General features: G+C 40.0%; 1 protein-coding gene across 5 annotated transcripts in view; it reads left to right on the top strand.

Moving 5' to 3' along the window:
• TMEM63A (transmembrane protein 63A) overlaps positions 1-24,185 on the top strand; it is a 50,891-nt gene that overhangs the window by 16,720 nt on the left and 9,986 nt on the right. For 2 of the 5 annotated variants that reach the window (XM_052806880.1, XM_052806881.1), the window contains 11 exons: positions 2,090-2,227; positions 4,166-4,319; positions 5,066-5,172; positions 6,865-6,951; positions 7,607-7,669; positions 8,626-8,788; positions 9,906-10,011; positions 11,862-12,029; positions 15,456-15,571; positions 15,947-16,009; positions 16,603-17,740. In XM_052806880.1, coding sequence (XP_052662840.1) covers positions 2,090-2,227; positions 4,166-4,319; positions 5,066-5,172; positions 6,865-6,951; positions 7,607-7,669; positions 8,626-8,788; positions 9,906-10,011; positions 11,862-12,029; positions 15,456-15,571; positions 15,947-16,009; positions 16,603-16,773 — 1,336 coding nt within the window. In that variant the 3' untranslated portion in view covers positions 16,774-17,740. Of the gene's footprint in view, positions 1-2,089; positions 2,228-4,165; positions 4,320-5,065; positions 5,173-6,864; positions 6,952-7,606; positions 7,670-8,625; positions 8,789-9,905; positions 10,012-11,861; positions 12,030-15,455; positions 15,572-15,946; positions 16,010-16,602; positions 17,741-18,098; positions 18,234-18,894; positions 19,810-20,265; positions 20,964-24,185 lie in introns of those variants that run through there. The other 3 variants (XR_008238101.1, XR_008238100.1, XR_008238099.1) reach the window with 3 other exon arrangements.

Consider the following 24,185-nt stretch of genomic DNA (forward strand, 5'->3'; position numbering starts at 1 on the left):
ATGGCTCTGGACATTTTTTGGGATAAGGAGCCTTACTCTTCTGTATGGGATCCAGTCCATGAGTGTAGGTTAATAGTAGGCCAGACTGACTGGCTCTTTGATATGAGTTACTGATCTCTTCATTGTCTACTGTGCAAATGGTCCAATTACCAAACTATCAGAGTGGGTGCAAATTACACTGCTAGTTAGTCTTCTCTACAAAGTAGAGTCAGTGACTCTTCCCTGTTAATATAGATACATGCCTAGGCCTAATATCAGAAGTTGTTCAGTGCTTTTTACTAAGTCATTTGTAGAGAAAATGCGTGTAGCCTCTTGTTTTCTGTTGGCACTTTGTGAGCATCTTTTACTAACAGAAAGTGGGTAACGGGAAGCAGAATAATGTTTGTATTACAAAAATAACACATGCTTTTTTTTATTCTTCATAGCCTCTCTGATTTAAATTGTCTGCATTCTTTTGACCTTCAAGTCATGTTAGAAGAGCCAGTCTTTCAGGCTTTTTTTTCGAGGAAGTCCAAGGTATAGAATTCCGTGCAAGAATTTGAGATGCTGGAGAAAGTTTTGCTTGCTGCTCTTTAACTGAGTAGTGATTGTGTGGTGCAATCTGCCCCACTCTTAATTTTGTAATGTTATACACCATATTTAGAGAATCTAGAGCATGAAATAACATTTTAAGATGTGAAACTGAAAGGAGAAATAAGCACTGAAGTTCCTTCTGTAGCTGCTGATTTGTCATATACGATTTTGATGGGATAGTCTCTCCTTGGGCATGCGTTCTGAGTTGCACTGCAGGCATCTGAGTTGAATTATCAAGAACTGAAAAGATTTTAGTTTGTTTAGCTTGGAATTGATGCAGTGGACTCCATTCTCTGGAAAATTAGATGATATTACATGCAAAGCTGAGGCTACCATCAAATTAGAAAGTTATTTGGTGCCCTTAGTAGGCTCTGCTCCACAGAGCCCTGAAATAGGGTGGGAGAAACAGGAAGCCAGGATTGAGGTTCATGGAGCCAGGTGGTTGTAGAAGCTTGGTTAATGATGGTGCTCAGTAGTATGGCTGGTAGTGCTAAAGCTTGCTCTGTATGTATTTTTAAAAATAAACTGTCAAAGTGTAATTAACTTTCTTAAATACTTGCTGCTGCAAGATGCTGGCAATTTGACATCACTACTTGAATTCTGGTAAGGTAAAGATCTGGGTTTGGGGGGTTATTTTCGTTTGTTTGGTTTGGTTTGTGTGTGTGGCTCTCTTTATGTTAAGAGCACAACTGAGAAACAAGCATGTTCAGGAATTTTAGAGTCTACCCATTGAAATATAATATATACTGTTTCCATGCTAGTGTAATACAGCTTATCTGGAGTGGAACTTCTTTTACACAGTAATGCACACGCAGTTGTACTGGCTCTGAATATATGCCTAGCACTTCTATTGCTGTGTTTTGAGAAATCTTTGAAAGCATTTATTCTGGCTATGTTTAAATTTTGTTTAAATACATCTATTGTCAATCAACCTATAATATTAGAAGATAAAATTAAGTATTGTGATTATTTTAGGAGTGGGTGAAAGAGGGTAATATTTTGAATTGTGAGAATACCAGCACGTTAAAAAATTTTCTGAGCATTGGTACTCAAGGCAAAATTGGCTAGTTTTGATACTAGTGTAATGAAATGAGAGTGCAGACTAATCCTTTAGTCTGCTTTGATTTGAAACCAGCTGTAATTACATAAGGAGGTGCTTGGAGAACTGGCAGTCTTTAATTTTTCCAGTGCTTTCAGGCTTTGATTGTTTTTTTTTTTAATATATTTTTAATATGAATCACTGCTGTTGTTTCTGTTGGTAGAAGCACCAAATGGTTCAAACCACGACTGCTTTTTGTTTCCAACTTTGTCAGATCTCAAAGACCTGTGGTAGTAACTGTTTATATGATGGTCATCACATGCATAATACACTGCTGCATTGTTGTCTAAGTACTATCTTGATCTCTGGTCATTAAAAGCAAAAAAACCTTTGTCACTATTCCCAGTCTTTCTCATTACATATGCAGCATTTTCAGGTGTAAAAATTGGGAAAAATTCTCCTTTTTCTTCCTTACAGTATCCTTAAGGACTTCAATGCCTGCAAATGTCAGAGTATTAAGTGTAAAGGAGAACCCCAGCCATCGTCCTACAGTAGGGAGCTATGCGTATCAAACTGGGAGGTTACATATGCTCCTTATCCTGAGAATATTTGTTGGTAAGATTCCTGTCTTGCATCCATTTATTTAGGGTAATGTAGGTTTAGAATGGGGACAGGAGGAGGGGGCTGAGTGCATTTTTCTTTACCCCTAAACTAAGACTTTATGTAGCATTTGTATTTGGCTGATCTGCATCTTTATTTCCATTACTGTTCTTCTTTGGCCTTGGGCAGGCCTCTCAGAGGCTGACTAGAGTTTTGCCACCCCAAAGTTCTCGTGCCTGCAGTTCCTGTTAACTAAAAAAAATAAATAAATTTTTAAAAATCAGCTTATTAATTAATGTCTGTGCCTCAGTGTTTCCATTTTACGGGGTTAACGCATATCTACAGTTGAGATCTGAGGAAAGCAATTTGGTGTTAGTGCTGAGTATTCTCCAACTATGTGTATGTTTTTTGAGTTGCCACATGATGACTATAACTTGATCCACTCTGTGAACTATGGTCTGTCTTCTAACATCTTTTTATTGACCCAGTAAATTTCCCAGACTTTACCCACTGCTTACAGGAGAGTGTCGAAAAATAGATAAATACTTTTTGAGTTAAACTGTTCCTGTGCTGTCTTCTGTCATGCTTATAGGCTAAAAATGACTAAACATTTTCCAGTTGCTTTGCAACTAACTTAGGGTTGGGTCAATATAATCCCTTATTCGTACAACAGTAGATTTGTTGGCATTTCCATTGACCAAACCAAAACTGCGAGACACAAACATGCACAAGTTACTGCATTTCACCTGTATGTAACTGGTTTTTTTTTAAAAGTACACTTTTCCCTAACAATTTTAACAGAAAATTGCTTTTAAGGTGACTATGCCATCTATTTCTAATAATTGAGAGGTCTTCTCTAGAACTACAATTCTGCAGTTGGGAATAAAGTACAGAATCTTTAACCATAAAGCAAACAACCAACCATGATTCTCAGCTGTGTCTTTCAGATGTGTTATTTTGAGACATGAATTAAAAATCTCTTGCAAACTGCTTCCCACGTAGGGTCAGTTTAATCTGCCTTTTTTCATGGAAGGGTTCTTGCATGCGTGTGTGCTTCATTTCTTCTTCCTTTGTTCAAGCACTCTCTTAGGGACACAGGAAATGATCGTTGAGATTCAGTGGGTTGAAGCACTTACAAAGCTTTTCTAAACATCTCTGAGAGGGGAGGATGGTGGGGTTTTGTTGTTCGTGTTTTTTGTGGTGGGGGTGGGGGTGGTGGTTTTTGGGGATTTGGGGTTTTTTTTTCTCTGTTCTTCCCCTCCTTCCCCCACCCCGAAGAAGAGGAGGCACAGAGATTTGCCAAGTTACTTACATAGGTTCACAAAAAGAGTTGTCATAATTGGGTATGTTACTGAGCCTTTGTATCCCTGTTTTGTCTGTTCTAAATACTTGGCTTTGGCTGGGGTTCAAATCATTCCAGTGCTTTTGAGAACCATTTCAGGTAACATTTAAGAACTTTTACCTGTTTAAGACCTATTGTTGCTGTTTTAATATGGCAGGAAGGGATGCAGGGATTTTTAATTTTTTTTTTTTTTTCCAAAATCATGGTTTCTTGGTAGATTCTGCCTCTCATAACTATTCTCCTTGCAGAAATTCGCTGTATCTTCTTCTATCTCTGTCTCGTCTTGTTCTAACTTTTAGTACTTCCATATTATTAAACAGTGGAGGTGTTTCACCAAACCTTGACTACATTAGACGTTATGTTTGTGTTATGAAAGACTAAATATGTTCTTCTGCAAATGCAATTTATGTTATCATTCAAGAAAGGTTGCACAGTTTCCTTTATTTCTAATAGTAACTGGAACTTGTGTAGTGCTTTGTTACACAACTTTGAGACTATGAAAGCTCAATTTAGAAAAAGCTGTCACTTGTTACTTGACAGTATATATTTTTTTTAACAGCAAATGCTTACTGCTTGGTTTTATGTCCTTTTTTTTTTTTTCTTTTTTGCAGGAAAAATCTTTCAGTGCGTGGACTGAAATGGTGGTTTAGATGGGCTTGCATTAATTTGCTTCTTTTTATTGTACTGTTTTTTCTTACTACTCCTTCCATAATCATCTCAACCATGGACAAGTTCAATGTCACTAAACCTATTCACTACCTTAATGTGAGTATCACCATATGTTTGGATATAGCTGTGTATCAGACCAAAATGTTGATAAACTGATAGGTGTATAGTAAGACAATGAAACAATGTCTATAAGCTAAATTCAATTGAAATTCTCAGGTCTGTTTTATGTAACTGCTGATTAAAAAGCATATGTCCAGAATCAGGTCTTTAGTCTTCTTTTGTTCCATGACAGTAGGCTGAAGCAATTTCACCTGAAACTTTATATTACTATAAACGTCTTGTTTGTAGTAAAAATTTGTATTTCAAATGTACATAATTCTAAATTTTGTAATCAAAAACTTTTGCCAAAAATGGAATTTCAAGTCCAACTTGTATTTTGATTTTTATGGTGAGAAAGGGGAAATTCAGATTTTAAAATCTGAAGTAAAATGCCATGGTTTTATTTTGCTTATTGGATTCAAAACAGGACGGCGTGTATATCTGGTCCTAATTTGACTGCAGCTAAGGTCTCTTGCAAACTGTTAATTTTAAATACTTCCCAAGCTGATGTAAACTACATAAATACTGCTTGCGAGACTTCACTCTCATGGAATTTAGTTCCCAGTCTTTTTTTTTGTCTTGCACACCAGTGCTGAGCACTCACTCATTTTAAGACTGTATCTGAATATAATTTCTGCAGTCCAGCCTATTTACAAATAGCAAAATATTGCAGCCTCAGTTGTACCACAGCTGCATTAACATGTTTTTAATACTTTATTCTTCCTTTTTTTTCCCCCCACTAGAATCCCATCATCAGTCAGTTTTTCCCAACGCTCTTACTCTGGTCCTTCTCAGCTTTGCTACCAACAATTGTATATTACTCAACTTTGCTGGAGTCCCACTGGACAAAGTAAGCAAGGTTTTCCTCTGTTTTGGCCTTATTAGCTGAATTACTAAAATAAATGGAGAAAGTGCTTATCTTCCATGGAGTTCTTAAATCCACAGACTTCTCATAGCAGGGAATGTCGTGTTCTCGTCTCTTATTAATGTTAGAACCAACACTCTGGAGTTTAAGTAATTTGTAATCGACACAGCAAGTGTAATCTGACCACATGATTTGCTTATGCTCCTTCCCCCCCTCCCCCCACTTTGTGTTTAATCAGAAAAAAAATGTATAAGCAGGCTCAGGGGGTGTAGCTTCAGCAGGAGCATTGGGAAGTGCCTCTGATCCCATAACCAGCTCGCTCTCTGGGAAGATAGGAGGTGTGGGTTTGGATCCCCTCCAGGCTGAGAACATCACAGAACCCCAGAATCCTACTTCAACAGACAGTGCTCCAACTGCTGGCATGCTACTTACAAAAAGGACATCCATCTTTTTGTTGTTTTACGTGGAAAAAATGGTCTGGTTGTAACTCTTGGTGCACAACTCAGTTGCTTTTGGATATTGTTAGTGGTGATCTGAGAAGACCTATGGCACCAAGGCCCAGCAGGTGTGTTGATGCAAGATTTTCAGATATGACTGGTGCGCTCCAGAGATGTGAAGCACAGTGATGTGCTGCTAACTTGGAGAACTCAGCACAGCTTGGTTTGGCGTACTAGATTTCATCCCCAGTTTCCCTACAGTCAGATAAAAGCATGATACTGCACACTGAATCCCAGCTTCTTTTAACTTCACTCAATCTTTTTCCATAATGCCTGCAGCTATTTTTTGTTTGTTTTTATGTTCTAAGGTCAATTTTTTTTTACTTTTTAATTTTTTTGTACCATTCCCTTGTAAGACACCATGTCCAGAATCTACTGTTTATTCATCAAAGTTGTATTCTTTTCATCAACTTTTTTGGTAGTTGTACTAGGCACATGAACTTTGGGCCCTTCTCAATCAGTTAGAATAGTTTTCTAAAGTCACTAGTGATCACAGATCTGATTTCAAGCCTCTGTATAGTTATACTGATATGTCCCACAGTGTCCAAGGGCTACACGATCCTATAATAAAACCTCTGTGGTTTTAATGCCCTATCAGATACCACCTTTAACAGTCTGAATTGTTTATAGCAATTGCTGCACTTTTCTGGCAACAGTGTGTCACTAGATAGATGTTCCCGCTACTGTAGTAGGGGTATAGCATTAGTAGTGTCATGTTGTTCCCAAAGAGTTGACACTTGGCAAAGACAGTCAGGTAGCTTGTCCAAGTGTCTGGTTTCTTGGCAGTGGTGCCCTTTTACGAACTGGCTAATCCCTCTTGGCATAACACTTGAGGAGCTGTTTGTTTACAAGCTGTTGTGAGATGTGAGTATCATTGGATGAGAGACCAGCTGTGATTGTTGCATATCCCCTTGCTTGTGGTGCAGACCTGTAGCGATGCTAATCAAGAGTTTGGATTAATGTTCAGAAATGTTTTCTTTGCCCAAGAAGATACTGAGAGCCTGCTTGGTCCAAATTAGTGAATATCTCAAAGATGTTTGTTTTGTGAGTATCTTGTAGCAATGTGATATGGTAGGGGAATCTGCAAGTCTGACAGGTGTAGACTTTCTCTGGGCAAGATCCTTCATGTGTGGAAGTCTTTTGTATGAGTTTCTTACTCAGTAACTTTTTATGTTGGTAGATCTGCAGAGAACAGAATAATGATGCATAAAGTCTACATATTTTTGATCTTCATGGTACTGATTCTGCCCTCCCTTGGTCTGACCAGGTAAAGAATTATAGTTTAATGGAGTAATGTTTGAGTATTTTAATCGTATGAGACAACTTCTGTTCTTTAGTTGCTAGTTGAGGTATAGTTGATGTACCCCCACTCCCTCCAGTGTGTATGGTTGTACTGTCATTACGCATTAGAATACAATGTTCATCTTTCATCTGAGGACCTCATAGCCCTTAAAGTTTCTAAAGGCTGACTTTTCTTTTAGTAAAGAAATTTTTAAGACCTTGTAAGATCAATGACTAATGACTAATTGAAAGTTGCCCATACTCACCATCGTAGCTGAGAACCCAGTTTCCTGACTATGTCTTATACTTCAGTTATAGTTGTCCTTTTCTTTCCACCTTTACAGTATTTGGCTGTTTCCCTGACTAACCTGGTAACATGTATTTGTCCTATCTATATAATAACTGCTAAAAATGAATCATTAAAACTTCAATATGAAGTCGATGTTTTTGTTTAGTTTGATTCTGTATCTTTTTTCCTGTTTCTGACTATCAGTAACTGTGATAAAGCTAAAGTAGTATTCAGATTATTTGATTAAATTCTCTCTATCCACTATCCTGATCTGAACTACTTAAAAAGAGAAGCAATTTTACACAGTACTAAGCTGTTAGAGACTGAATTACATTAACTGTCTTTCTTTCAGCCTTGATTTTTTTTTCCGTTGGCTGTTTGACAGAGAATCATCTGATTCTGCAGTTAGGCTGGAGTAAGTATTAACAACTCTTTGCTAAAGGAATACTTAAGTTGTTTGTTTTTTTTTTTTTTTTGCTGTTGACTAACCTCGGTTAGTGTTTATTAAAATTTGCTTGGGCATGGTACCCTGTGGGATGATGTTGAGCTTCTGAATAAGGGCAGGAGAATGCAAGTGATTTTGCTATGAAGAAATCCATGCTTGTTTCCTGCTAGCTGATGTATGCAAACATTCAATAAAGAGACAGTTATTCTTCCAAAACCTTACAAATTTTGTAGAAGACAAGAAAGGACAGGATGATATGATGCAGGTGAGAGGGGACCAGAAAACATACTGAGGATTGTTGCATATCATGGACGGAGGATCTTCCCAAGGATTACAGCGAGACCAAATAGCTGCAGCAGTTCTCTTTCTGAAATCTATTGACTCTTGATTTTAAGAAACATGAACGTTTTTACACCAGCATTGCAAATTTGCACATATTGGTTATTATAAGCTCTCGTGACTGTGGCTGGAGGGAAAGAATAGAATGCAGTTATTAGGACATAGTTAGGTTTCCAAATGCTGTTTCAAAATCAGTAACAAGAAGACAATTAGGAGTTACTAAGCTAGGAAAGATAATTATTCTCTTGCAGTCTTATCTCATCTTGTCTTGGGTTGCTGTTGCAGACATCAAATGATGCTCTTGTCTGCTATCAGCCACCCATCAGACTGCTGTATATTTTTTTGAAGAGTTTATTCCTCATCCGAACTGCAACTTAGCCAGGCTCTTACAGTGTACTACACTTACTGTATTTATAGCTGTGTAGTACTCTTTTTCAACAAGATTATCGAAGTCTTCTAGCCACTTCTTATGGTGGCCAGTGCTTATCCTTACGGTAAGAGATTTCCAAAGGTGATGGGGATCCACTGTATGTAAGCTATATTTGCTTGTCTGCTTTCCAGTCACTGTCTGATGTCTTCCCTTGCAGATGTGTCTTTTTGCCTGACCAGGGAGCCTTCTTTGTGAACTACGTGATTGCCTCTGCTTTTGTTGGCAATGGGATGGAGTTGCTGCGCCTGCCTGGGCTCATCCTTTACACCATACGCATGATAATGGCCAGGTCCACAGCAGAAAGGAAAAATATTAAACAGGTATTAGAGCCCCTCCTTAGCAAGTGGCAATTAAATGACTGATCCTTATCAGAAACAGTGGGAGCCCCCATCCTTCATACCATTAACTATCATCTCATGTCTATTTTTTGGCTTTTGTTTCATTCATCCGTGACAGATTCATATTCCCTTCATTTGCAGCACAGATAATGGGGAGGTATTTATTCAAGTCAGAGATGGTCAAAAATCAAAACCCAAGCTCTGAACTTCGGGTATTACTCTCTTCATAGCTCCAAGTCAGAGTTTTATGATTTGGATTTTATAGGATAATTCTAATGGATTTTATCTTACAGTCTAAACTTCAGTTTTGTAAAAATTCAAATCTGTCTATAGTTAGTTTCTTCTGTCAGCCTGCAGGTGTGTACAACTTACTTTAACCTGAACATACATCTAGCAAAATATATACTTATTGTCTATATTCCATTTTAAGTGGAGGGCTTTCACTTCCAGATGATGTGTCATCTTGCAGCTTGAAATTCCAGGTGTTACAATGGGAATTTAAGCCTGTATACAGCTGCCCCTGTTCTTTTTCTTCTTTCTATTTTTTTTTTCTTTTTTTATGGGTGGGTAGGTTCCATTTTTAAAAGATTCTTTTAAACATTAACTTCTGTTAACTGTTGAATATTACCCCTTGCTCTGGTTGAAATGATTTATATTGATTTCCTCATCCCAAGAGGAAAAAGTGGGAATACTGACCACACCAAAGCTTTGATATCTTGAGCTTTCCATACTGGGAAAGCCAACACAAGGAACAGTACAGATTCAATGGAATCTGCAGTGAGATGAAGGTTCTGAGTTTGGCGCAATTATTTTCTGCCTTGTGGTTTTAAGTAGTTGCTTCTTGTAGATGAAAACAGATTCTCTGAGGAATTACTTTAAGGCTATGAAAGAAGCAGCATATTTTCTGTAAGTACAGATGCATAAACCGCATAATACTTCATCTCTCTAATTACGTCATTTATGCCTCTTAGGGAAGTAACTGATCTCTCATAGGGAGAGAATAAGAGAAGGTGAATTGTTCCTTTAGTCAATCTCTACTTAACTCCTGACGTATTGATAGATGACATGAGCGGCTTGGATGTTTTGTTTTTGTTCCTAGCAACAAGCATTTGAATATGAATTTGGAGCAATGTATGCCTGGATGTTGTGTGTGTTCACTGTCATCATGGCCTATAGCATTACGTGTCCCATCATTGTTCCATTTGGTAAGTTTTCCAATGAGCTGTGGGCACTGTGTGAGCGAGATGGGGGCACGTGGGAGGTTTGGAAGGCCCAGTTCTGCATTCTTATCCCAGTTCAAATGCTGATAATCCATAGGACTTGGATCCAAGTTTCTTCCTTTCTTGTGGAAAAACAGGGCAAAACATGGTGAATTACTCAGCTCTTGTACTGCCTTTAGAAGTAGAAAGTATATTTAATGTCTATTAGATGCTTATTTTATTTCTAAAGTTTGAGTGTACTAGCTCTGGTGGTGGTTTTTAATAGTTAAGCATAGGAGATTAGGTAGGTTTGAGGATGAGGGGATTATTTTTTATCTCTGGGTCCTTGAGGTCTAGGAGAAGCAAGCCACAGAGGGTACCCAGCCTGGAGGTCCACCTTAAGCAGCCAAACTTGAGTTGAGCTTTAGGCTCATTTGAAATAACTTTTGTCCTGAAGTTTGACTGATGTATGTAAAATGAAGCACAAAAATAAGCATGTTGATCCAGAAGCAAGAGAGTGGAAAACTGCCTGTCCTTTTCACTACTACCCCTCTTCTCCATTGCAAACCATTTATCTAAAATTCCACATCCTGAATGAGAATGAGAAAAGGGGCTGTGGTTATCACTGTGCTATGGACAGCTGTATGCTCCATGGTCCTGACCGCAGGGATGTGACCTAATGATGTACTGACTGCTTTGCTGGGACATGGTCTTGGCGAACACCATAGCTGCCCTTTGACCAGAAAAGGAAATGCTGTATACTCTGGTAGATTAGCTGGCTTAGAAAGCCAGTCAACTAGGAGTTCAGGGCATGTGGATAAAGCCCTTATTCAGCTCTTATTCAGTTGGTTTATCTCTGTCCCATGAACAAAACTTAACATTTCTGCCTTAAGTTGCCTGTGTATCTGGCTTTGACTACTTTCTTCTTCCTGCACCAGCCATTAAATCCTGTATGGGTGTGCAAGAAACTTAGCAGTCTGTTTAGAACTCATAGACAGTTGTCCATCTTTAGTGACTGTGACACGAGCTACATCTTATGTTATTGCATCTTTCATTCACAGAGATTCTGGACTGTCATAAGAATTATGTATAAAGAATCATTTCAGCAGCTACAGATATTTCCACTCTGGAAACCTGTTTAACAGGCATAAGTAGTACTAAATCATTTTATATAGCTGGTATTTTCCTTTTCTAATCCAAAATTTTAGAGAGCTAGATACAACATAATTAGCTATTAGATATTGTTCAGAACTGATTTTAATTAACAACCTTATTATTGGGAGAATGTGGCCAATTTTTTTGTAACAATGTTCTTTATTTACATTTCGTTTTGTGTGCATTTGTAAATATCTGAATGTGCTAGTGCATACCAGAGCTGTTGCAATTCATAGCTGTCACAGCAGTAACTGGCTTTTTTGGGGGGGATAAGAAACAGCTGACTTGAAATCCAGTCATGAATGTGTTGAAGGCTGAGAAAGAGACATTAAGCCACTGTTTGACCTTTCTTCCTTACCAGGACAGTGGTGGAGGAGTTACCAAGTCTCCCCTACCAGCTTGGCCTCATGTGCCAGCTCTAGGAAGGAGCTCTGGGTTCTCTCTGGGAGCACGAGTGGTGCCGCAGAGAAGTGTGTGCAGAAGGGGGAGCGATGGGGAGACTCCGGGAGTCTTGGGCTGGGGATGCAACAACCTTAGGAGCAGGCTGCTGTCATGCAGCTGTACCCCACTCATATTTGGCCTGTATCCACCATTGGTATCTAGATTTTCAGTCACTTGGTTAGTGTAGATCTCATCACAGAATTGCTGCTTTTTGTCAAGTCTTCAACCACCTCCCTTGGCTCTCCCTTTTTTCCTTCCAGGTTTAATATACATACTCCTGAAGCACATGGTTGACCGTTATAACCTTTACTATGCATATCTCCCTGCCAAGCTAGAGAAGAAGATGCACTTTGCAGCTGTGAATCAGGCCCTTGCAGCTCCAATTCTCTGCCTTTTTTGGCTCTATTTTTTCTCATTTTTGCGGCTAGGTAAGTATTACCTATTTCCACCTAGAAGCTGCTCCTACCTTTCTTGTCAACTTACCTGAATTACATGTGAAGTTTCATTGGTTTTATGGGCTTTTCTTTTTGCTTCCATAAATGGGAAGTCATAGTGGTTACCTGTGGCGCTGAATTATACAACGCTTGCAGCTTACACAAGTTTGCATAAGATACTCTGATGGCAATAGCTGATATGTTAACTTAAAACTGTTAGCATGGAACTTCATATTTCTTCATTTTACAGGAGATCATGTGTTCCCTAAATCTGTGGAGTTTGAATTGGCCAGTTAGGCTGTGGAGTGACTGACAGTAAAAATCATTAAATAAAACACAGATGTATTCAGAATTAGCTCTTACTAGAAAGATGGTCCCTGGCTTCACTACCTGCATTTGTGTAGTCTGTGCATAAATTTAATTTGCCTGGGTGAATTGGCTACTGCCTCTGTTGTACAGTTGTCATTTGGAAAAAAACTGTTAAAACGTTGGCTATTGCTAGTAAGACCTGTGTTCTACATCATCTGTCAAACTTTACATGGAAGACTGCAGTGAGATGGTAACTCTCCTCCCCAATTTAAAAACTCATGTTTTGTGTGTAATTTATTTTAAAAATAGGGACATTCTGTATTTTGCAAATACTTGGCATTGATAGTATTGGCTGTGGTGTACTAACAGCTTTGATGTCAGAAAAGGTAGGCAATAGCTCATGGCTTTTTATCTGTGATATAGGAGGAAGCATTTGGCATGGAACAGGAATGCTGGTGATGCTGGAAGGAGTTGGGCTTCCCTTCCTGGGAAGGAGGCCCTTGGTATCTAACTGTATTTTGCCCTCTTCTCTGCTTTCACATCACTGATGACAAATGACCGTGCTTGCAAATGACCGTGCTTGCATTGTGTTTTTCTAGCATACCAGTAGTAAAAAAGATATTGTTGGCAGACTGTCATCTAACTTCAGAGATAGCTCCCTGTGGAAGTCAGAGGCACTCAGAACTATTGCTTCAGGCTGTCCTTGGATTTGAGCAGATGTCCCTGCATTACTTGTATGTTTCGGAGCTTGTTTTTTCCCTTGTTCTGAGAGCTGTCTTTGCAACCAGGAAGACCAACAAATCTATGTCCTTTAAAATAACAGCAGCATTTCTAGAGCATGCTTTAGAAGAATCAACTCCAAACACGCAGCAATTGATGCGCCTCTTTAATTGTTATGAAGGAAATCCTGGTGTAGTAAAAATGAAATCTTTCTAATAATGTTTTCTGGTTCTGCATCTATGGTAAAACCATCATTTGTCATGGACCTTAGTAATGGAAAATACAGGCTGGATTACCATGTTTGGTTTGGTCAGTGTAGAGGATCCTGTTTACAGGATGTTGTTCAGTGATTTGTCAGTGCACAGGGCAGTCTAGCCAAGCAGTGTGAGTCTGAGAGGTAGGAACTTGAGATTTTGATTTTGTTGCCATTGATTTCATTGCTGCTTCTTGTGCCAAAGAGAAGGAAGGAGGGGGAAGAGTGCCCTGCTTCCTTATCTGCAAAATTGATTTATGGTATGTAAAGTTTGATTGCTTAGTCATTGATTTGTGTCTGGTATGGATATTTCAGTCTGGTTGCAGAGTACAGTGATAATACTCTGTTTTCTCACTTATTATATTAATGTAAGGCTGGAAGGACCTCTATCCCAGTTCTCAGTGAGGATCAAATACCACTTGACTGCATACAGAAAGTGATAGGCTGTGCTGGTGTCATCCATTTCCTCCTCAGTTGCTGTTTTCTTCCTCAGCTCTCATGCCATCCATCCGTCATACACCTAAAGCACCACTGGGCTTCTCACAACAGAGGAGGTGACAGTACTATCTGCAGTTCAGCCTCTGTCTCCTGGGATAGTCACTTAAGTCCCATGTTCTCTAGAACTGTTGGCAGGGAGGAGTGCTGACGACACAGGGCAGGGAAAACTGATCTTTGGAGGTTTCTTCTTCCTTGATCTCTGCTGTTTGCTTTGTGGCTCACACCATATGTTGGCTTAGGTGTAGATATACCTCACCAGCTGGTAAATACCGATGTAGCCTATGCTTATAAAAACAACCTCTTCTGAAGGACATTCCAGAATACCCATAGGGAGGTTTTTTCACTTCCCTTTTTTGTTTGAATAGTGACATGATTGTGGGGTTTTTGGTTTTGTTTTTCGCGTGCGTGTGTTTTTCCCCTCGTGAATAGATTTGCGCAGGGCTTATATAACCTGCTAAAAAGTAAAACTTGTCTATTCTGTGCCACTGCATATTCTGGGGTTACCACAAAATATTTGAGGGTTGGTGTTGCCTGTTTTGACTAAAGAAGCTTGGAAACAGCTAGGTTTTGTGGTTTGGTTTTTTTTCCCCTAATATCTTACTCAAGTCATCTTTGCTGCAAAATGAGATTAATTTCTTCAGAATATTTCCCTAGTGGACCTGGAGAATAATAAGTCACTGTAATCACTACAACTTTTTCCATACTAGACGCTGCTACTATGTCCTTCCCTATAGTTCTCTCTCTCTCTCTCTCTCTCTCTCTCTCTCTCTCTCTCTTGCTCTCTCTCTCTCTCCACCCCCCCCCCCCTTACCTTCCAGCTTAGTTCGCTTACTCGGTTTCTTCTGTTGTTCCTTCTCCTTGGATTCCTCCCAGTTCTCTCCATATTTTATCGTGGTGTCCTGCACAGACAAGGCTGCTCAAGTTGAAGGCGCTTAGTAGCACCAAATTATTTTGTATAGGTACCAGAGACTTGCTGCTTTTTTTTTTCTTCCCTTCTTCCCATGTTTTGTGATAGAATCACACTATTGACTCTTTCCAGCTTGTAATCCTCAGTTGTATTCTGTAGTGCTACAGGTTTGTTATCCCTCTACATTTCATTTTTCCTTCCAAAAGGAAGTTATTTACAGTTTTCTAGGTACAATTTCATCTTACTGTTTATTTTTGGTTTTTTGGTTTTTTTCCTTGAAAGAGGGTGGGGTTGTTTTTTTATTATTTTTTCCTTTGGGTTGTTTGCAAGCCATCCAATTTGGTGCAATCATCATATTTAATAAATGGACTCTATCTATTACATTTCACAGATCATTTATGAAAGTATTTTAGAAGTGGGTCCAGAATAGATGACTGAGGGAGGAGGAGAAGAATCGCTGAGTCTTGTTTATCATTCAAGTATTGCAGCTGCCTTTCTTGGCCTTTAAGGAAGCTGGGAAAACAGCTTGTTCAGCAGTTTTACCAGTCAAGGAGCTTTGTGCATAATGACGTTCTCCTGTTTGTGTCTGGAAGTAGCGTGCCCAGTCCTCTAAGGGGGAAGAAAAAAACCCCCGAGACTTCTGAAAATGGGGAAGATAAAGTAAAGGTTTGTTTGGTTTAGTGTTTTTTCCTGCTATGTATTTTTATATTGTATTCTCTGGATATTTTTCTAGGCTTTAAAGCACCTACAACCATGTTTACCTTCCTAGTTGTCAACATCACAATTATCATTTGCTTGGCTTATACTTGTTTTGGCTGTTTCAAGTACCTGAGCCCACTGGATTATAAGGTAAGTGATGGATACCTACCACCTTTCAGCACCTACCTATGTGCTTGACATAGCACCAGCTATTCCTACTGGGTTGTTTGTGCCTCCTCACTAGCAATGTCTGTCCATAAAGGTTCATAGCGGTAAGATGGCTAAAGAGGGCTGATAGTAGACATAGGCTGCTTGGCACAGTGGGAAGTCTGCAGTGTTAGGAACTGAATTTGAGAGGAAAGAGCAGTATGGAAGAAGTATGCAAGAGGATTGGAGGAGAGAGTACCAGCACTGCAGAGAGATCTGTCTGTGCAGGTTTTCGGGCACTTATGATCTCTGTATATTGTTTTGACTTACCAATTTGATATTGTCTCTCTTCCTTTCCCCACGTGTTACTGGTTACAGATAGAAGACACGCAAGGTGAAAGAGGAAGCGACACAGATGTACCACCCATCCCAACATCTTCTGTAAGAAGTTAAGAGTTACTAATCTTCTTACATTTCCTAGAAAAACTTAATTTCTCGCCCCACTAACCAAAGAGCTTGTGTAGGACATATTAGTCTGAATGGACTGTGGGACTTCGCATATGCATGTGGGACCACCGAGTTCTGCGGCTGGGCTCCTAGACTGTTCCCAGGTGGTGTTCCAGAAGTACCTTCAGCTGACGTTTTAGGAGTAGTTGAGACATGCTACTTCCAGCAGCAATGTACACTGTGTTCTGGGCCTTACACCAGACAGATCCTCACATCTGGACTGCTGCCAAATGCAGTCAGTTGCCACTGCCTTGTGACTTTCAAAGTTGTGACGTGTAGCAGATCTTACCTGCCATGTCACTAAAAAGGATGTAGGACAGAGGTAGAAATAAGGGCCTTTGTACCACAGTCTACAAGTACAGGTGAGTGTTGCACCAGGAAGCCTCCATTAGGGTGCCAAAGGCCTTAGGTGTTAAGGTGAAGAATGGGAAATGGATGAAAAGAAGAGTGGCGAGGGCGTTATCCTGGGTGAATTATCCTAATGTACTTTGAGAGACTAGTAAAATCCTTAATGCTTGTGATTTCAGATGTACGTCCCCCGAGTTTTGCATCCTCATTGTACAGAAAGGACGATACTTGCCCATAAGGAGCAACAATCGTATGGCACCATGGACAACACTTGTTCACAGGCAGAAGGAATCATTAACTATTCTGCTGGACCTGCAATTACTGAGCAGGCACCGAGAGGTTCGCTTTGAATGCCAGGGACTAACACAAGGTGGAGCACTTGGTCCAGGTTTAGGAGAACTAATTCCACCCCCCCCCCCCCCCACCTGCTAAGTATTCTGTTTTATTTACATATTCCTGCCTACAGAAGAGGTACAGAAATAATTCATTGTGTGGTCTGCAGCTGTGCTCAGAGATTAAAAAGCAGATGCCTTGGGACTGATTGTTTTCCAGGCTGTCTACACACATTGTGAAACAAACGCGTTGAACACATTGATGCTGATCCTCAGGGACTTCACTTATGCTATCTCATCACTTGCCTTACGAAGATAACTTATGCTGCATATCGATAACTGGTCACCAAAGCAAATGCAGCTATGACAGCTGCCATTTATTTATTAAAAATAATTCTTCCTTTTTTTAAAAAAAAAACAAAACAAAACCAACACAACTCTTTAGTATTTATAAACCTCTTGGGATGCGTTAAATCCTGAGGCAGTGTCACTTTTGATGAAAATGCTGTTTGCGTGGGTGCTGAGGATGGTGTGTGGGAGTCTCTCCTCTTGTCACCCAAAGTAGTTGGTACAGACTTGATCATGTTACTTTTTTTCCTTAAAAGAGATGAGGGAGTTACTGTGCACTTGGGTACTACAAGTACCAAAGCAAAATGACTAGTGTAAAGAAGGGAGTGATTTATCTGATTGTGGTTTTATATATTTTTTTGGAGGGCATTTAGGTTGTTAGTTTCTGTTCACTATTTTTAAGGGCCTTCCACAATTAAAGTTTACCTGCCAACAATAAAGGATGTAAACATTTTATCTTTCTTTTAATCTTGGGGTCAAAATGACAGATCTCTGGGTTTTCTCTATAGTGCCAATTATATGAACTGTAAGATAGTAAGTTTTTAAATTATGTAATAGGTGCCAATTTATTCCAAAGTACATTGTGTCAAAATGTAACTAATAATCACAAAGCAATAAAACACTGAGTTCAGAGAAATTTCAGGCTGTCTTAATTGATATATATTTTTTTTTTTCTTTGTGTATTGAAACAGTTCTTTTGCTAGCGGTCTCACAGCATGATCAATGTCATGAACTGTCCATAAGAGCACTGTCATAAGGCTTAGAATGACAGTATGTCCCATGACAGATTTGAATACTTTTAAATTTCTCTAGGGGATGAATCTTGGTGACCTTTGGGTAGGAGAAGGTTTTGACCCTCCCACGCCCTCTGTTTGCCTGCTCATTGTTAAACTGTTAGTTCCTGAACTTGACCTTTTCTAGCATGTCTGTGAAGCAGCAACATCTTGAGATTGGAGTAGAATTTGTGTCATAAATAAGTGTATGCAGATGTTCAGTGTCTTGCAGGACTGCCTCCAGCTTCCTGAGACCAGCACTCTGGTCAAATGCTGAGTAGGAGACCTGCCCTGCTGCAAGAAGGACACTGCAGAGCTTTGATAACCATGATGACAAGCCATTCCTGTTAGTTGAAGGTACATATAACTCCTGGTTCTTAAAAGGCAAGGGAGGAGCCTTGTCTAGTGGGGGGGCATGGATTTGTGTCAGACTTTATACTGTTACTTCAGTGTTGCAGTTTAGTCAGGGGGGATGTGTGTGTGTGTTTGTTGATTTTAGCAATTGTGGTATTACTAGAGGTGGTACGTCCACTGAATATTGTGGGGGTTTTTTAGTGATCATGGTATTACTGGAGGTTCTATGTACCCTGGAGACAAACTGCCATTTAAGATTGGTATTCAAACCAAGAAAAAAGAAAACCAACAGATTCCACAATTTTTACTTGTCTCTGAGTATCTCATACAGATGTGAGGACAGAAGGAGGAGACAGAGCCTGTTTTATTAATTAGATCAGACGTGTATGATTGTTCTAACTCATTTCTAGCTGCAGTACCCCATCTTATACCAGTGTCTGCAGAAGCAGTGGACACTTACGTGTATACTAATTGAGGAATCAAATAAATGATTCAGCTACCACACTTGACCTATTTACAGTGCTGGCACTGCGGAATTTTTATGGTCTGTGGTATAACTTACTTTTTTGAACAAGTGACTTTTGATATTCACTGTGAGGTTCTATATGCCATATCAAGGACAAAAACTCTTTTGGTGATTGGATTTCCTTTTTGTGCTTGGAAGGCTGCTGAACCTTGGTAATGAAGCTCCTTGTGGCTGGCACAGGTTCAGTACAGAGCGAGCCAGCTCTGCTGTGAACTTGAATAAACCCACCTCCAGTCATGCTAACGTGCTTCAGATACAGAATATGGAAAACCTACTAGGTAATGGAAAGTTGCATGTTGCTAAATAGTCATTGCTGGCATTCGAGGAACCAGTTTGTGTGTCTGATGGGGAAGCCACCTGCATATTTCACTTATCATGTAGCAGCCATTCTTGTTCGCTACTGTACTCTGTTGCAGTTAAACTCATAGAAATGTCTATGATATTAGGACATGCACTAGTTTGAGTAAAGGCCAGGATCACATAGTAGTAAATTATCACAAGACCTCCATGTACAGCAACACACAAATTAAAGGCTGGTTTATCAGCTTTGCTGTGTTGTGCTTGCTTCCTAGTATCTTTTGGTTACCTCTCTGAGAGCCGGAAGTAATTAGGAAACTGCACTGGCTGTAATTTGTTCCTTCATGCTGGTGGATATCTCTGAGAGGATAAAATTAGATCAGCAGGAGAAACTCCTTGCATTCCTTGCTGAGCCTTAGAGAAAAGCTGAGGGATGGAAGCCTCCACAAATGTGGATATTGGCTGCACTGTATCTGAAATTCATATTTAAAGCCATTGCACATTCTTTACTGTTCTTTTTATAAATCTTTTGGCAGGAAGCCTAAGCAAATGGCCCAGCTGGAGTTACTGATTGTAGCTCCCAGAAGCCATATTTGTTGAGATCCAGCGCCTGCTGCTTGCCTTGCATTGCTCAGTTGGAACAACTCCTCCCCCCCTCCTTGGTCCTTGCTAAGTCCTTACTTGCGTTCTAGCAGCCGCCACCAGCAGTGCTTCTGTGGAACATGAATCCTGGACAAGTCTGACATTTGAGAATGAGTAAGCCCTACAGTGTGGTCTGTGATGGGATTCTCTGTGACACAGCTGAGGGGACAACCTTTGAAAAGTTGAAGAATGGAGCTCATTCAATACCGTACAATTCAGTATCCTTCTGCAAACACTTCGCTGTAGACTATTTTCTTCTATAGTGAAGAAAATGCTATATGGTATGCTGAGACTCAAAAAAACCCCTTGGCTTGTTTAGATATACCTGCCTCTGTGCCAGTTAGAGCTTATTCTAGATGTATGCCCAATCTGGTTCACCTCCAGCCCTGTTGAAACATATCCCCAACACCCAAATGATTGCAATTTCTCATTTGCATTAGGTGCACACGTTCATGTCTTGTTTTTCTTCGGGCTTTTCCCATGTCTTGAGCCAAAAGCAGATTTCTGTGCTGGCTAAGCTTTTAATGCTTCAGTGTAGCACTAAACCATGTTCTTTCTGTCTCTTTACAGAAATCAAATTCCCAGCTCTGCTTACCCACAGATGCTAGTAGCACAACTGAAAGCTTTCTCATGTATGATCTACAGCTAGTTCATTTATTAGTGTTTGGAAGCCTTTCACTTTTATGCTTTTCAAGAAGGTGGGCTTGACCTACAAGCAGGAGGCCACAGAGTTGTGTTCCTGGCTCTTGGCAAAGGTGAGGTGAGAGGCACAGGAAGATTTGGGGAGGAGGGGTCTTTTTCTGTCACTAACACAAACCCATGTCCACTGAGTACAAAGAAAAGACACGCTTTATTGTCTCTAAACTGCAATAATACAAGGAAATACACACTTCTAATTCCAATTGATGGCCAGGGTCATAACTTTCAAAGAGGCCATGTGTCTTGTCTTCTTAAACTGGTCTTGCAAATTCCTTCTCTGTCCAATCTAGGCAAGACTTCTTGAATGATTCTGCTTGTCACCTGTCTGTAACAGCTGCAAGTGCCTGTTTCAGATATTTCAGAGGTACAGTAGTTGTTCTTTCTTTCTGAGGACAGCTGTCTGACAGATCAAAACAGAAAGGAAATTACCAAAAGCAGAGACACTGAAGATTGGGTCATTATAATGGAACATTCTTGCCTCTAATTTTTTGGTTCTTGGGTTAACTCCTGACTCTTGCTTTGTATCTGACATCCTATTGGTTAGGCCGTAGCATCTCAGCTGTAGCAAGTGCAACTTCCCAATTTTTTTTGTGCTCAAACACAGAGCTCCTGGGTTATCTTCACTTGTTCTTTGTTAGCAGAATCTGTAAGCACTTGTTGCTTGGAGAGAATGTGTATCAAGGTCAGCTGTCTTTCTATTGCATGTACTATAATTAGCTTCCAGTTCTTTTGATGAAAGAATTAATGTGGCTCCATGAATTAACTGGTGTAGTACACAAAGCTGCTTCTCCCTACTCAGTGTGCCTCCGTTACTAATCTCTTCCAACCAGGAGCCTGCAGCCATTACAGGGCGACTCTGGACTCCTGGTTGAAAGCAAACCTTGTTCCTTTCCTGGAGGAGGATTTGTTCCCTTCTGTAGCAGGTTATTTCCTGCCTTCCTAGGTGAGTTCCAGTGTAACACGTTATCTGATCATATCACTTTTGAATGGACTGAAAGTTCCACGTCAAGCCCAACTTTTATGGCTAGTGGAAAATAACATTCTGTGTGTTAAGTAATAATTTCACTAACTTAACCAGCTAAATATATTTCCAGCTTCAATTCTGGATGGAGTTTGTTTTCCACTAAAGTTCTGGTTTGGAAATGTCTACTGATAGGAATTTTGTTGTCTTCAGCAGTCCAGAGCTTCATCCCATCTTATCAGTTCCTGAAGATGTGATAGGTATGTGATACATACGATACAACACAGATATGACAGTGTCATTTTAGGGCCTTAAAACACTTCTATCTTCCCGACTGTAAACTGATGATTATGTTTAGATCCTGAAGTAAAATATCTTTTTCTGAGAAGTCACAGGACAGTGGTTGTGAGATCTGATCTCCTTGGATGCTCTGTACAAGATCTGTGCATAATATTCAGGTGGGAATGGGAGGGACTGTAAATAGCCAAGAAGAAGAGAGGGAAATTTTCATATCTGTTTCTAGACTCAGTGGTTAATTAAGTGCTGGTTAATAGTTAATGAAGACACTCTTCTCAAAAGTGATGTTTAAAATAGAGTTCTAGAAATCCAATGTATGGTATGTCATAAGGGACTTCTAAATAAAACAGGAGCCAGAATTTGTTGCTGTCTCAGATCATTACTGCCATGTGGTTCTGAACCTCCAATTTTTATGTAGTGGTGCAAGAGGGTGAAAGTTTTTCATGGAAGCTAGTGACTGTTTTTGAAAGGTATCTATCTGTTGTACTTCTCGGATGTTTATTAAAAAAAAAAAAGTTGCAGTACAGGAGGAAAACTGAGAGCAGAGGGAATGTAAGATAGATGTATTTTTGTACACAGCTTGCCTTCCATGGGAAAATCTTTCATGCATTTAGTGGTGTTTTACACTTGGCTTTTCAGATCAATTAGCTTTATTACAGCCTGCTCTCCTGAAATGTTAAGCACCAAGTTGCTACTTTCAAGTGAAGATGTTCCATGTCAAAACTTATTTTGAATTCTAAATTATTTTTTTTTCCTAAGGCAAATTATCGGTACTTTTTTTTTCCCCTCCATCTATAGACATAGAGAAATAAAACTAGCTGCTATCTCCACAGAGGAAAATGGAAAATGAAGTGATTTAAAGAATTGCTAAGTACCATAATTTGGTTGCAGGCATTGAATTTTTTTATGACAGGGTTCTAGCTTTAGATAATGGAGTAGGGTTTTCTTATTCTTTTATATTTGACATTTGTAACTTCAAAATTGTTCCTAAAATAGGGAGAATTTATTCCCTTCTGAGACCAGAAATCAAAATCTGCTGGGAAGAAAAGGGCAAAAATTGAGAAATAAATCAGTTGTGCATCTTTAAGAGGAATCATTTAAGCAATTATTTCTGTTATTTAGCTTCAAAAGGGAAAAGATGTAGTGGTGGAGTTGGGAGAGTTATAATATCTGTGTTCTGCAGTGTGTTCTGTTCAGTTTTGTGAGATATTACTTAATCCCTCTTTGTCTCCGGTTTCTCTGAAACATTAAGAATGCCTTCTGATCACTGCAAAAAGTTTTATCAGCCGCAAAAGACTTGAGGTGATGCAAAAAAATTGCATTGAGACAAAAATGCAAGGGTGGACCTTAGTTCCCTTAAGGCTGTACAAGAATTCCTAGAACTCAAGAGATACAAATGTATTTACATACAAAACCACCCCAATAGTACAGAGTTGGTTGCAAAAGAGCTTAAGAACTGCTGGAAAATAAAGCTCCTCTTAGACTTTCCTTCATTTGAGGAAGTTGAAAGGTTGGTAGGTGTACTCTGAGCAGAGATGAGATCCTACAAGGCAGCAATGGCCATGGTCCAAAAGTGAGTGGGACTACTTAGGCTCAGCTGGAGCAGAGCTGCAACCCAAGCTCATGAAATCGCACTGAGCGAGGGATGCCATACAGACCTAGTGAGAAGAATGTTGGCTGGGCTAGGCCTTTCCCCTCTGCAGAGGAGGACGCTGACATCTATCGCTTATTGAATACCCTGGGGTGGGAGACATCCACATACTCTTGTGTAACGGACAACTAGGAGTGAAGCAACAGTAGGTGGATCGTGTTAAGAAGGAAGGACGGGGTATTTACCAGGAAGCCAGTATCATCAGGACAGGCAGAAGTTGGTTTTGCATTGGATGTGGCGTGGATACCAGTGGGGGGCAAGTCAGGGACTGGGACGAATTTCAGAGCTGCGGGTTCTCTTGTCACCTGCCTCCAGGGCCTGGCCCTCACTGGGCCCAAAGCAGGCTGCAGCTGCTGCGAGGGGCAGACAGCTGGGCTGCGCACACAGCCAGAGCCCCTTGCTCAGCCTTGGGGGCAGGAGGCTTTGCAACTGGGACGCCTGGCCCCTTGCAGCTGCTGGGACAGGCAGCACAGGCAAGGTGAAGCAGTCGGTTTCCCTCCTTGCACCTCTTTTGTGCTGTTGAAACAGTCGTGAGTCGGTCTTTCCATATAGTTAAGTTTGTCATGTTGGTATCTTTGACTCAGTAGCTGGGCGGTTGAGTGTAGTTTTGTATTCTAAAGTTTCTGTTCACCTTTTCTCTGTACTGCACTCTCTCTGCACTGATCATCTGCAGTGGTTTGAACCAGTGCTGCAAAGGGGGATTATCTTCCATTTAAGAAAATGGAAACTCATCACTTAAATCTCATTTATCATTCGTCCTATCCTCAAAACTGCAGACATTCAGTTACTAAACACAGGGAGAGCATGAGCATCCTTAACATCTTAAAATCCAATCAGGAAGGTATTTTGAAGACTGACGTTTGGACTACATCTAGCAAGGGG

This window comes from Harpia harpyja, chromosome 13, assembly GCF_026419915.1.
Source record: "Harpia harpyja isolate bHarHar1 chromosome 13, bHarHar1 primary haplotype, whole genome shotgun sequence".
Classification (NCBI taxonomy): Eukaryota; Metazoa; Chordata; class Aves; order Accipitriformes; family Accipitridae; genus Harpia; species Harpia harpyja.